General features: G+C 37.7%; 1 protein-coding gene across 1 annotated transcript; it reads right to left on the bottom strand.

The window, feature by feature from the left end:
• Positions 6,092 to 6,739, bottom strand: LOC107621029 (uncharacterized mitochondrial protein AtMg00810-like). Its single transcript, XM_021114609.1, has one exon. The coding sequence runs from the start codon at positions 6,737 to 6,739 to the stop codon at positions 6,092 to 6,094; it is 648 nt and encodes a 215-aa protein (XP_020970268.1).

Below are 12,899 nucleotides of genomic sequence, written 5' to 3' on the forward strand. Positions count from 1 at the left end.
GGATGGTAGTGTTGTTCGTAACAAGGCTAGATTAGTGGCCCAAGGTTACGATCAAGAGGAAGGAATTGCTTTTGATGAGTCATTTGTGCCCCGGTAGCTAGAATGGAAGCAATTAGGTTGCTTCTTGCCTATGTTGCCCACAAGGGTTTTAAGATGTTCCAAATGGATGTCAAATGTGCATTCCTTAATGGTTTTTTAGATAGGAAAGTATTTGTGGCTCAACCCCCCGGTTTTGAAAGTAAATAATTTCCAAATCATGTTGTTTAAACTATCAAAGGCTCTTTATGGCCTTAGGCAAGCTCCAAGAGCTTGGTATGAAAGGCTTAGTACTTTCTTGTTGGAAAATCATTTTCAAAGGGGTACCACCAATACTATTTTATTTATAAAAGTATCTAATAATGATATCTTACTTGTTCAAGTTTATGTGGATGACATTGTGTTTGGTTCGGCCAATGAAACCTTGTGTGAAGAGTTTGAAAAACTTATGACTAGTGAGTTTGAAATGAGTTTAATGGGTGAATTAACCTTTTTTCTTGGTCTTCAAATTAAACAAACTCCTAGTGATATTTTTATTCACCAAGGTAAATATGAAAAAGAGTTAATCAAGAAATTTGGCCTTGAAAACTCCAAATCAATGGGAACACCTATGCATCCAAACACTAAACTTGATAAGGATGAAAGTGGCAAAGATGTGGACGAAATACGATATAAAGGAATGATAGGCTCACTTATGTATCTTACATCCTCTAGACCAGATATTGTTCAAAGTGTAGATGTATGTTCAAGATTTCAATCACACCCAAAAGAATCCCATCTTTCGGCTGTTAAAAGAATCATTAGATACATTAAGGGCACATATGACCTTGGCTTATGGTATCCAAAATCTAATGAGTTTTGTGCAGTAGGTTTGTGATGCAGATTATGCGGGTGACCGAGTGGATAGAAAAAGCACTTCCAGAATGTGTTGCTTCCTTGGAAGCTCACTCAACATGTGGTCAAGCAAGAAACAAGCCACAGTCGCTTTATCCACTGCTGAAGCCGAATATATCTCTGTGGCAGCTTGTTATTCTCAACTTTTATGGATTAAAATATAGTTAGAGGATTACAAATTAAAAATCAATAGTATACCCTTGTTTTGTGATAATATAAGTGCTATAAACATTTCTAAAAATCCTGTGCTGCACTCTAGAACTAAGCACATTGAAGTAAGATATCATGTTATTAGAGAAGATGTGCAAAAAGGTACTATTGATATCCAATTTGTGAAATCCGAAGAGCAACTTGCTGATATCTTCACTAAACCTCTGTGTGAAGATAGGTTTTGTGCATTAAGGAACAGTTTTGGGATGATGGACTTGAGTTTTATTGAAAAAATGTGATTTTCTTGATTCTGTTTGTTTTTGTCTCGTAGGCAGTAAGGAGACAAATCTGGGCATATGATGAACAAGGTGTGAATTAGGGGGAGACTAGACCTTGGTGCCTTTGAACTCAAGCCCAACCTACTTCCTTTGATCCATTCCATGATACTGGCCCGTTTTCATTTTTTTAATCATGTTTTCATTAAAATGTTTTTTGGAAAGGTTATCACATCATATCTTCATAAGGGGAGTTCATGTCAAATCAAAATCTTTTCCCTTATTCTCTCCCATGTTTCAAGGAAAAGACTTTCCATTTTACCTATTTTAATTTTAGATTTCCTTGATTGAAAACTGTTTCCATTAAATGCTCATTATTTTAAATGATATTCTCTCCACTCAACATTTAATGCGTTGTAACCTCTCCTCACCTTTCATCCTCTTCGGCCTCTCTTCATCTTCTCATTCTCTACTTCATCTCTTTCATCATGAGAAAGAAGTTAGCCACACGAAGAAGCAACCGAACCCCCTTTGTAAAAAATCCTCCATCTTCCTCTGCTCCTCAAACTCACACTCACATTCATATTCACTCTCCCTCATCCTCATCTCCCTCTTCTCACTCAACCGGTTCCATGAGGAAAAAGGTTATTCATCCAAGAACCTCATCTCGCAAGAAGGATGCAAAAGAAAAGGGGCCAATGCCCGAGAAAGAAGAAGCATCACTGTCTCCACCACCACGTCCCTTTCTACCTCCACGGCGCTCCACACCCCATCCCTCAGGCCATTATGCACTCTCTCAGCGATCAAAGCGCTACACTCTTCACACACCCGAGAACCCCCTAATCTTGATTCCTTGAAATTCAAGAACAAGTATGGTAAGAGTCATTCTCATTTTGACCCTTATCGGTTTATCTCCTGTGCTGCTTATGAGTTCCATTCTAAGGTGTTGGCGAACCGTCCCTTATGTGCTTCTTTTGCTGTTAACTTGGAAACTCTTACTAAAAAGGGCATTGATTTTTCACAAAATTTTCAAGATTTGAAATGGACACCAATTTTCAAAATTAGAAAACCTGTTTATCCCAACTTAGTAAGAGAGTTTTATGCAAACTTAATCTTTCATGTCGGTGAACTTCACTCTTACGTTAAAAAGGTCCATCTTTCTTTAAACCATGAAACCATAAGCACTGCCTTGGGATATCAAGATGAGGGGGCTCAAGCTTATATGTCTGGAAAATGGGATAACCAAGTTGGTGTTTCCCTTCAAGATGCTCTGGCTCGGGTGTGTGAAAACTTCTCGTCTCTGGATGGTACCACCTTGACTCATAAAGCTCTCGGACCTATGAGAGATCTGTTGCATCGGATCATTACACATGTCATCATGCCACAAAATGGCTCTTATCAGAGTCACAGTGTGTGATACTCTTGTGTTATTTTCTATTCTGACTTCTTCCTCCATATCATTTGCATATCTCATGATCAGACATATTTGAGACTGTGTTCGGAGTGACAAAAAATGCAATTTGTCTTATGGCATGTTTCTTACATGTATTTTTGAGCACTTTAATGTTGATCTTACTAATGAGCCAGTGGAGAATAAGGTTTCCATGATCAAAGGTGGGGGTGTTCCTGAGGCTGCCAAAGGAAAGAAGGGTAAAAATTCTAAGGCATCTGAGGTCTATGAAAGTGAAGAGGAGAGTCTTCCTCCTGAAATCTCTCGGTTCTCTGAAACTATAAAGGACGTTCTCACTGAGTTTTCCAATATGTCCAACCTCATGGCAAAGTCATACAAAGAGGCTAGGAAACAAGCCTTTGAAATTGAAAAAGCATGGACGAAATGCCATGAAAGGGTGAATATGCTCATCAAGCATATGAAGACTGCAGAAAAGGACACGGTCCATACCGACGAGGAAGATGACCTTCTTGACTCTGATGTCAATCTCTCTGATACCTGAAGATTGTTCTCTGCTGCTAATGGACACAACTTTTGGTTTATGGACTTTGCTTATTTTGGACTGTTTTATTTGAACTGTTTATTTTAATTTGGATGACTGTAACCATAACTTAACTACTTGTTCTATTTAATAATTATGGATTGCATTGCTTCTCACAATCTTTTGCAGGGTCCCTCCTTGATGACAAAAGGGGGAGGAAAATTAAAAAGAAAAAGGGACTGATTGGTTGAAAATAGAATTGGGACTGCCAATCCAGTTTTTGTGCTCTGATTTCTGATTTTTTAGTTTTCTGATGATTATTGCTTCATGCCAATTTTTCTGATGCTCCGTTTTGATGACTATATGTTTCATTTGCTTGATTTATTGCTTTGATTGGCAAGAAATATTTTTTGTTGGCAGGGATTTGTTTGAACATGTTAATATAAGCAGTATGTCGAGTCTTGATCTTTTGTTGAAATATACTCTGAATGTACTCTGGCATACTCTGTTTTACAAGCAGTATGTTATTTGAAGGATAACAAATTAAGTCTTGATTATTTGCTCAAAAAAATCATTTTTTAACATGTTTTTGTTTGAAAGGTTCCATGTAGTAAATACATAAATTTCTTTTGGAACTACTTGAAGCATGTTACTGGTACTGCTTCCACTATAAAAAATGCACACATTAAGGGGGAGCTATATGATAAATGGAAAGGGGGAGGATTCAAAATCTTCAAGGGAGTTCTCTTAATCCTTAACCTTTTTCAATTCATTCTTTAATAATGTTTGTCATCAAGGGGGAGATTGTTGAGTTTGAAAAACTTGAAAATTGATGATGATCAAACATTATTAAAAATATTAATTACAAAGTTATTAATTTAATTTTTTATTCCAATTGGTTGTTTAATAATTTTGTTGAATGTGCAGATTTTTATTGGGCCAAAAATCACATGAGTCCAATATGATGAGAAAGTATTTAACCATGGTGTAAAAATAATTCCAAGCAAAGTGGCTGAATTATTTTTTGCATAAGCAAATGCTTATTGGGCCAGAAAACTAAGGTGAAACTCAAAACAATGCTTCCTTTTGATCCAACAATTTGTTGGTCCGAAATTGAAGAAGAAAAGAAAGGAAATCGAGCATGCTTGGTTCGGTTACCTGCTCCCTTTGTGGAATGGCATTCAAAATTAAATTGGTTTAATTACTTGCCTTGGTAACTGAAAGAAAATTTAAATTGATTTGATGGCAATCAATGCTCCACACGTTACTATGCATAGGGGAATGGAAGGGGGATTTAATTTGTTTTCATTTCATTTCTTCCAAAGATTTTTCTCTCCTCTCTCTCCTCTCTCTCTTTGCATTCGGTCAGGTCATATAGGAAGGAAGAAAGAAGAAGTTATCAGAAAAGTAGTAAAGCTATGAAGAAGGAAAAAGGCTAGGGTGAAGATGGCCTTTGAGAAAAGAAGATCTAAAGCAAGTAGTGGCTAAGATTTTTGCCACTAAAGGCAAGGTGTGAAGAAGAAGCTTCAAGATCTTTATACCAAAAGTAGAAGCAATCGGCCTCGGTCAGAGAAGAAGATCTCTGTGGTGAAGCTCGTTTCCACTTTTGTTCATCCAAGACAGAAGGTAGCTACTGTAGCTACGTGGAGGAAGAATAAAAAATGGAACAGATGGAACTGTCAAGGATCAAGAGTTTATCATGGGTCAGAATTCTTTCTTGGGGACAAAGTCAAGATGGAAGGCTCATATTGATGAAGCTTGATGAGAAGGGATGAGAGAGAGGTAAATGCATGTTGATTTGCTTTTGGTTTCCCTCCCTTTTCTCTCTGTCCGAACCGGTCTTTGTATTGAAGAAGAAGAAGGTGGCTTGGTTGAACCGGTTTCAACCTTAGAAATTTCCCCTTCTATAATAAGGGTGAACAGCCAAGGGTTGAAGTAAGGAGAGAAAAGCACAGAGTTCTCATAGCTACCCAAAGCTTACAGAGTTCTTCTCCTTCAATGGGTTTTATTTTGTATTCTTTTCTTTAGTTTTGTCTGCCTGAGTCTCATGGTGAAAAAGGCAAACAGAGTGAGGTTTGTAAGAAAAAGTCAATGAGAGAAAAAAGGCAGAGAGTGCAAAATTAAAGAAAAAGCCATAGATGTCTAAGAGTTATTTTGTATGTCTATGTTGTGTTTCATGATCTTGTGGGGATTCCTTTACAAGTTGGGTTAGCACTTTGCGGTTGAAAGCTTGGTAGGTGACCAAGTCAAGTTCAGTTTTGGGGATAGATTCTGGACTTGTCCCGGATAGGAATGGGTAGTTCTTTGGGAAGAATTAGTGTATGTAATCAGTTGATTATAGTGAAATTCCGTCACCGTTGTGATGAAGACTGGATGTAGGCAGCATTGCACTTAGCAGCTGAACCAGGATACTTTTGGGTGTGATTCTCTCTTTTTCTTCTATTCCATTTCTGATTCTGTTGCGTAGGAGACAAAATTGAAAAATATCTCCTAACCGGTTACGAGACAAAAAGAAAATGTCTCTTGACTTGTTATGAGACAAAAAGCAGAAATATCTCCTGAAGTTATCTTAAAAGGCAGAAAGTTACACACAGTAAAAAAAGGGGGCTAAGATTCAACCCCCTTCTCTTAGCCACTGATTACCATCAGTTTTGTATGTTCATGAAACAGAATTAGTAGAAATGTAGATAGCTGACTATCACAATACAAATTAATAGGCTTTGTGATTAGAACACCAAAATCTTGAAGAATATAGCTCAACCGTTGAGCTTCTCAGGTGGCTAGAGCTAAAGGTCAATATTCTGCTTATGAAGAGGAGGCTGCAACTGTTAATTGTTTCTTACTCTTCCAAGTGACCAATGATGGTCCTCGATAAAAGCAATATGCAGAGATTGATCTTCTAGAGTCAACACAACAAACCCAATCAGAATCAGAAAAACCTATAAGGTGTAAATTAGAATCTGCAGAGAAGAATAGACCTGTAGCACGAGAACTCTTTATATATCGCACCAATCTATGCATTGCCTTCAAATGTTCATTAGTAGCACAATCTAAAAACTGGCGTAGCTTCTCAATGGCATAGCTTATATCAGGTCTAGTATTTAATAGATATAAGAGCATGCCTTTAATCCTTCTATACTGACTAGAATCAGTGAGCAATTCTCCAATACCATTACTAAGTTTTTCTACGTAATCCATGGGAGTGGTGACAAGTTTGCAACCTTCAAATACTATTTTTTTAAGTAAATCAAGGACATATTTCCTTCGATACAGAGAAATTCCTGTCTTGGATCTTGTCACTTCTAAACCAAGAAAGTATTTCAAGTCTCCCATGTCTTTGATCCAAAATCTGTCATGAAGAACACCCTTGACTGATTCAATTTTACTTAGGTCATCTCCTGCTAACACTAAGTCATCCATATAGACTAGAATTGCTGTGAATCCAAATGACATGGTCTTGGTGAATAGGCTATAATCCAATTTGCATTAAGTGAATTTTAGCTCAAGCAGAACCGATTTAAGCTTACAATTCTATCGTCTACTAGCTTGTTTTAATCCATACAAGGATTTTTCAAGCTTGTATACTTGACCTGGTGAGGCTTCTAAACCTGGAGGCACCTTCATATAAACCTCTTCATTAATCTCAACATGCAAAAATGTTGTGTTGACATTGATTTGTTTAAGGTGCCAACCTTTTATCCCTGCAACAGCCAGCACTGCTCTCAAGGTCCCTGGTGCACGAAAATCGTTATTCACACTTTTCACATCTCCGCACAACTAACCAGCAAGTGCACTGGGTCGTCCAAGTAATAAACCTTAAGTGAGTAAGGGTCGATCCCACGGAGATTGTCGGCTTAAAGCAAGCTATGGTCATCTTGTAAATCTCAGTCAGGCGGATTCAAACAGTTATGAGGTTTTGATAATTAAAATATAAATAAAACATAAAATAAAATAAAGTTACTCATGTAATTCATTGGTGGGAATTTCAGATAAGCGTCTGGAGATGCTTTTTTACTTATGAACCTCTGCTTTTCTACTGCCTTCTTCCAACCATGCGTTACTTCCTTCCATGGCAAGCTGTAAGATCTTCTCAGTGAAAATGGTCCTCTACGGTTTCTGCACGGCTAATCAACTATCGGAATTCTCATCTCGGATGAAAAATACCAGGTGTGTGCTTGGGTTGAGCCTTGAAGCTTTTTCGTGCATAGGCTGTTCCTGGAGTTAAACGCCAGCTTTAGTGCCAGTTTGGGCGTTTAACTCCAATTCTGGTGCCAGATTGGGTGTTTTACGCCAAGATGTTTTAGACTGAATTTGGACGCCATTTTGGGCCATCAAATCTCAGGAAAAGTATGGACTATTATATATTGCTGGAAAGCCCAGGATGTCTTCCTTCCAACACAATTAAGAGCGCGCCAATTAGGCTTCTGTAGCTCCAGAAAATCCACTTTGAGTGTAGGAGGGCCAGAATCCAACAGCATCTGTAGTCATTTTTCAGCCTCTGAATCAGATTTTTGCTTAGGTCCCTCAATTTTAGCCAGAAAATACCTGAAATTACAGAAAAACACACAAACTCATAGTAAAGTCCAGAAATGTTATTTTTGAATAAAAACTAATAAAATATAATAAACAGTAACTAAAATATACTAAAAACTATGTAAAAACAATGCCAAAAAGGGTATAAATTTTTCGCTCATCACAACACCAAACTTAAATTGTTGCTTGTCTCCAAGCAACTAAAAACAAAATAGGATAAAAAGAAGAGAAAATACAATAAATTCCAAACTTATCAATGAACTTAGTTCCAATTAGATGAGCGGGGCTAGTAGCCTTTTTGCTTCTGAATAGTTTTGGCATCTCACTTTATCCCTTGAAGTTTAGAATGATTGACATCCATAGGAACTTAGAATTCAGATAGTGTTATTGATTCTCCTAGTTCAGTATGTTGATTCTTGAACACAGCTACTTTATGAGTCTTGGCCATGACCCTAAGCATTTTGTTTTCCAGCATTACCACCGGATACATAAATGCCACATACACATAACTGGGTGAACCTTTTCAGATTGTGACTCAGCTTTGCTAAAGTCCCCAGTTAGAGGTGTCCAGAGCTCTTAAGCACACTCTTTTTGCTTTGGACCACGACTTTAACCGCTCAGTCTCAAGCTTTTCACTTGACACCTTCACGCCACAAGCACATGGTTAGGGACACCTTCACTTCTTTTTCTTGCTTCAAGAATCAATTTTATGATTTTTCAGATTATCAATAACATTTCTCCTTTTTCATTATTCTTTCAGGAGCCAACAATTTTAACATTCATAAACAAAAAATTCAAAAATATGCACTGTTCAAGCATTCATTCAGAAAATAAAAAGTATTGCCACCACATCAAAATAATTAAACTAATTTCAAGATAAAATTCGAAATCCATGTACCTTTTGTTCTTTTGCAATTAAAAACATTTTTCATTTAAGAAAGGTGAAGGATTCATAGGACATTCATAGCTTTAAGACATAGACACTAGACACTAATGATCATGTAATAAAGACAAAAACACAGACAAAACATAAAGCATAATTTTTGAAAAACAGAAAAAATAAGAACAAGAAAATTAAAGAATGGGTCCACCTTAGTGATGGCGGCTAGTTCTTCCTCTTGAAGATCTTATGGAGTGCTTGAGCTCCTCTATGTCTCTTCCTTGCCTTTGTTGCTCCTCCCTCGTGGCTCTTTGGTCTTCTCTAATTTCATGGAGGAAGATGGAATGCTCTTGGTGCTCCATCCTTAGTTGTCCCATGTTGGAACCCAGTTCTCCTAAGGAAGTATTAATTTGCTCCCAATAGTTTTGTGGAGGAAAGTGCATCCCTTGAGGCATCTCAGGGATTTCTTGATGAGGAATTTTCTCATGCTCTTGTTGAGGTCCATGAGTGGGCTCTCTTATTTGCTCCATCCTCTTTTTAGTGATGGGCTTTTGAGATGAATCTCTCTATCTCCCATGACTCGGAGTTGGAAGCAATTGCCTTTCTTTTCCTCTTTCTAGAGGTTTCTCCGGCCTTAGGTGCCATTAATAGTTATGGAAAAATAAAAAGCTAAGCTTTTTCCATACCAAACTTAAAAGGTTTTCTCGTCCTCGAGCAAAAGAAGAAAGAAAGAAGGAGAAGAAGAAGAAATGGAGGAGATGGAGGTGTGTGAATGGTTCGGCCAAGGGGGGTTTTAGGTGGTTATGATGTGTGAAAATGAAGGAGTGATGAGGGGCCTATAGAGGAGTGGAGTGGGGAGGGAATTCTTGTAATAGGGGTTGGGTTTGGGAGGGAGATGGTTTGAATTTGAATGGGTGGGGGTAGGTGGGTTGTATGATGGTTTTGGAGGAGAAATGGAGGTGATTGGTGGAGGTTAGAGTGTTATGGAAAGGTGTGAAAAGGAGAGAAGAAGAGGTGGGATAGGTGGGGATCCTGTGGGGTCCACAGATCCTGGGGTGTCAAGGAATTCTGCTCCCTGCACCATTCTGGCATTCAAACGCCCTCTGTGTGCCAATTATGGCGTTTAATGCCAGCTCTGCTACCTTTTCTGGCGTTAAACGCGAGTCTGCTTCCTCTTTCTGGCGTTTAATGCCAGCCAGACGCCAGACACCCCCTTTCTGGCGTTAAACGCCCAGAGTGCTGCCCATTCTGGCATTTAACGCCCAGAATGCTGCCAGGCTAGGCATTAAACGCCCATTCTGCTATCCTTACTGGCGTTTAAACGCCAGTAAGTTTGTCCTCCAGGGTGTGCTATTTTTGATGCTGTTTTTCATTTTGCTTTAATTCTGCAGTTATTTTTATGACTTCACATGATCATCAACCTAAGAAAAACATAAAATAATAATGGAAAATAAATAAATATAATTAAATAATATTGGGTTGCCTCCCAACAAGTGCTTCTTTGATGTCAATAGCTTGACAGTGAGCTCTTAGAGAGCTTCACAGATACTCAGAGCTTGATGATGACCTCCCAACACCAAACTTAAAAGTTGAGTGTGGGGGCTCTGTTTGACTCTGTATTGAGAGAAGCTTTTCATGCTCCCTCTCCATGGTTACAGAAGAAGATCCTTGAGCCTTAAACACAAGGCAGTCCTCATTCAATTGAAGGACTAACTCTCCTCTGTCCATATCAATCACAGCTCTTGCTGTGGCTAGGAAGGATCTTCCAAGGATAATGGATTCATCCTCTTCCTTCCCAGTGTCTAGGATTATGAAATAGTTCATTGATGAGCAATGGAGGTTCATCCTCCCAAGTCTCATTACCAAATAACTTGGCATTCAGCTTCATGATTGCTCCTAGATACTGAGCAACTTGCTCTTCAGTAATATCTTCATCCTCTTCAGAGGAAGAATACTCATCAGAACTTATGAATGGCAACAGTAAGTTCAATGGAATCTCTATGGTCTCTATATGAGCCTCAGATTCCTTTGGTTCCTCAATAGGGAACTCCTTAGTGGCCAGTGGACGTCCATTGAGGTCCTCCTCAGTGGAAATCATTGCCTTTTCCTCCTCTACAGGTTCGGCCATGTTGGACGTGTTGATGGCCTTGCACTCTCTTTTTGGATTCTCTTCTGTATTGCTTGGGAGAGTACTAGGAGGGATTTCAGTAACTCTTTTACTCAGTTGACCTACTTGTGCCTCCAAATTTCTAATGGAGGACCTTGTTTCAGTCATGAAACTGTGAGTGGTCTTATTTAGATCAGAGGTTACGTTTGCTAAGTCAGAGAGACTCTGTTTAGAATTCTCTGTCTGTTGCTCAGAAGATGATGGAAAAGGCTTGCTATTGCCAAACCTATTTCTTCCACCATTATTATTATTGAAGCCTTGATTAGGCTTCTGCTGATCCTTCCATGAAAAATTTGGATGATTTTTCCATGAGGAATTATAAGTGTTTCCATAGGATTCTCCCATGTAATTCACCTCTTCCATTGCAGGATTCTCAGGGTCATAAGCTTCTTCTTCAGAGGAAGCTTCTTTAGTACTACCAGATACAGCTTGCATTCCAGTCATACTCTAAGAAATCATATTGACTTGCTGAGTCAATATTTTATTCTGAGCCAATATTACATTCAGAGTATCAATCTCAAGAACTCCTTTCTTCTGAGTTGTCCCATTATTCACAGGATTTTTTTCAGAAGTGTACATGAATTGGTTATTTGCAACCATTTCAATGAGTTCCTGGGCTTCTGCAGGTGTCTTCTTCAGATGAAGAGATCCACCAGCAGAGTGGTCCAATGATATCTTGGACAATTCAGACAGACCATCATAGAATATACATAAGATGCTCCATTCTGAAAGCATATCAGAAGGACATCTTCTGATCAATTGCTTGTATCTTTCCCAAGCTTCATAGAGGGATTCACCTTCCTTCTGTCTGAAGATTTGGACTTCCACTCTAAGCTTGCTCAACTTTTGAGGTGGAAAGAATTTGGCCAAGAAAGCATTGACCAACTTTTCCCAAGAGTTCAGGCTTTCTTTAGGTTGTGAGTCCAACCATGTCCTAGCTCTGTCTCTTACAGCAAAGGGGAAAAGTATAAGTCTGTAGACATCAGGATTAACCCCATTGGTCTTAACAGTATCACAGATTTGCAAGAATTCAGCTAAAAACTGATGAGGATCTTCCAATGGAAGTCCATGAAACTTGCAATTCTGTTGCATTAGAGAAACTAATTGAGACTTAAGCTCAAAGTTGTTTGCTCCAATTGCAGGAATTGAGATGCTTCTTCCATAGAAGTCAGAAGTGGGTGCAGTAAAGTCACCAAGCATCTTCCTTGCATCTCCACCATTGTTGTTATTTTCGGCTGCCATAACTACTTCTTTTTCGAAAATTTCTGTTAGGTCCTCTCCAGAGTGTTGTGTTTTAGCTTTTCTTAGCTTCCTCTTCAGAGTCCTTTCAGGTTCAGGATCAGCTTCAACAAGAATGTTCTTATCCTTGTTCCTGCTCATATGAAAAAGAAGAGAACAGAAAAGAAGAGGAATCCTCTATGTCATAGTATAGGGATTCCTTTAAGTAAGTAGAAGAATAGAAGAATAGAATGAAGAAGGGAGAAGAAGAATTCAAACACAGAAGAGAGAGGGAGATGGTATTTTTATTTTTATTTTAATTATTAGTTAGAATTCGAATTTATTAAAAGAAATAAAATAAAATTAGAATTTAAAACAATTACTTAAAAAAAGAATTTTGAAAAAAGGGTTAATTATTTTCAAAAATTGGAGAGAGAAAAGTAGTTAGGTGGTTTTGAAAAAGATATGATTGAAATAGAAAACTTTTAAAATCAAACAAAAAGTCAAGTAGTTAATTGAAAAAGATTTGAAAATCAATTTTTGAAAAGATAAGAAGTTAGAAAAAGATTTTGAAATTAATTTTTAAAAAAAATTATGATTGAAAGATATGATTAAAATTTATTTTGAAAAATATTTGAAAAGGAAATTAAAAAGATTTGATTTTTGAAATTAAAGTTGATTACTTGACTAACAAGAAACTAAAAGATATGATTCTAGAATTTAAAGATTGAACCTTTCTTAATAGGCAAGTAACAACTTAAAATTTTTGAATCAAAATATTAAATGTTAGTAATAAATTTGAAAATATGAAATAA

Source organism: Arachis ipaensis, chromosome B10, assembly GCF_000816755.2.
Source record: "Arachis ipaensis cultivar K30076 chromosome B10, Araip1.1, whole genome shotgun sequence".
Classification (NCBI taxonomy): Eukaryota; Viridiplantae; Streptophyta; class Magnoliopsida; order Fabales; family Fabaceae; genus Arachis; species Arachis ipaensis.

Excerpts from the sequence above, each read along its gene's own strand:
- LOC107621029 (XM_021114609.1), bottom strand. The coding sequence starts at position 6,739 with ATGTCATTTGGATTCACAGCAATTCTAGTCTATATGGATGACTTAGTG.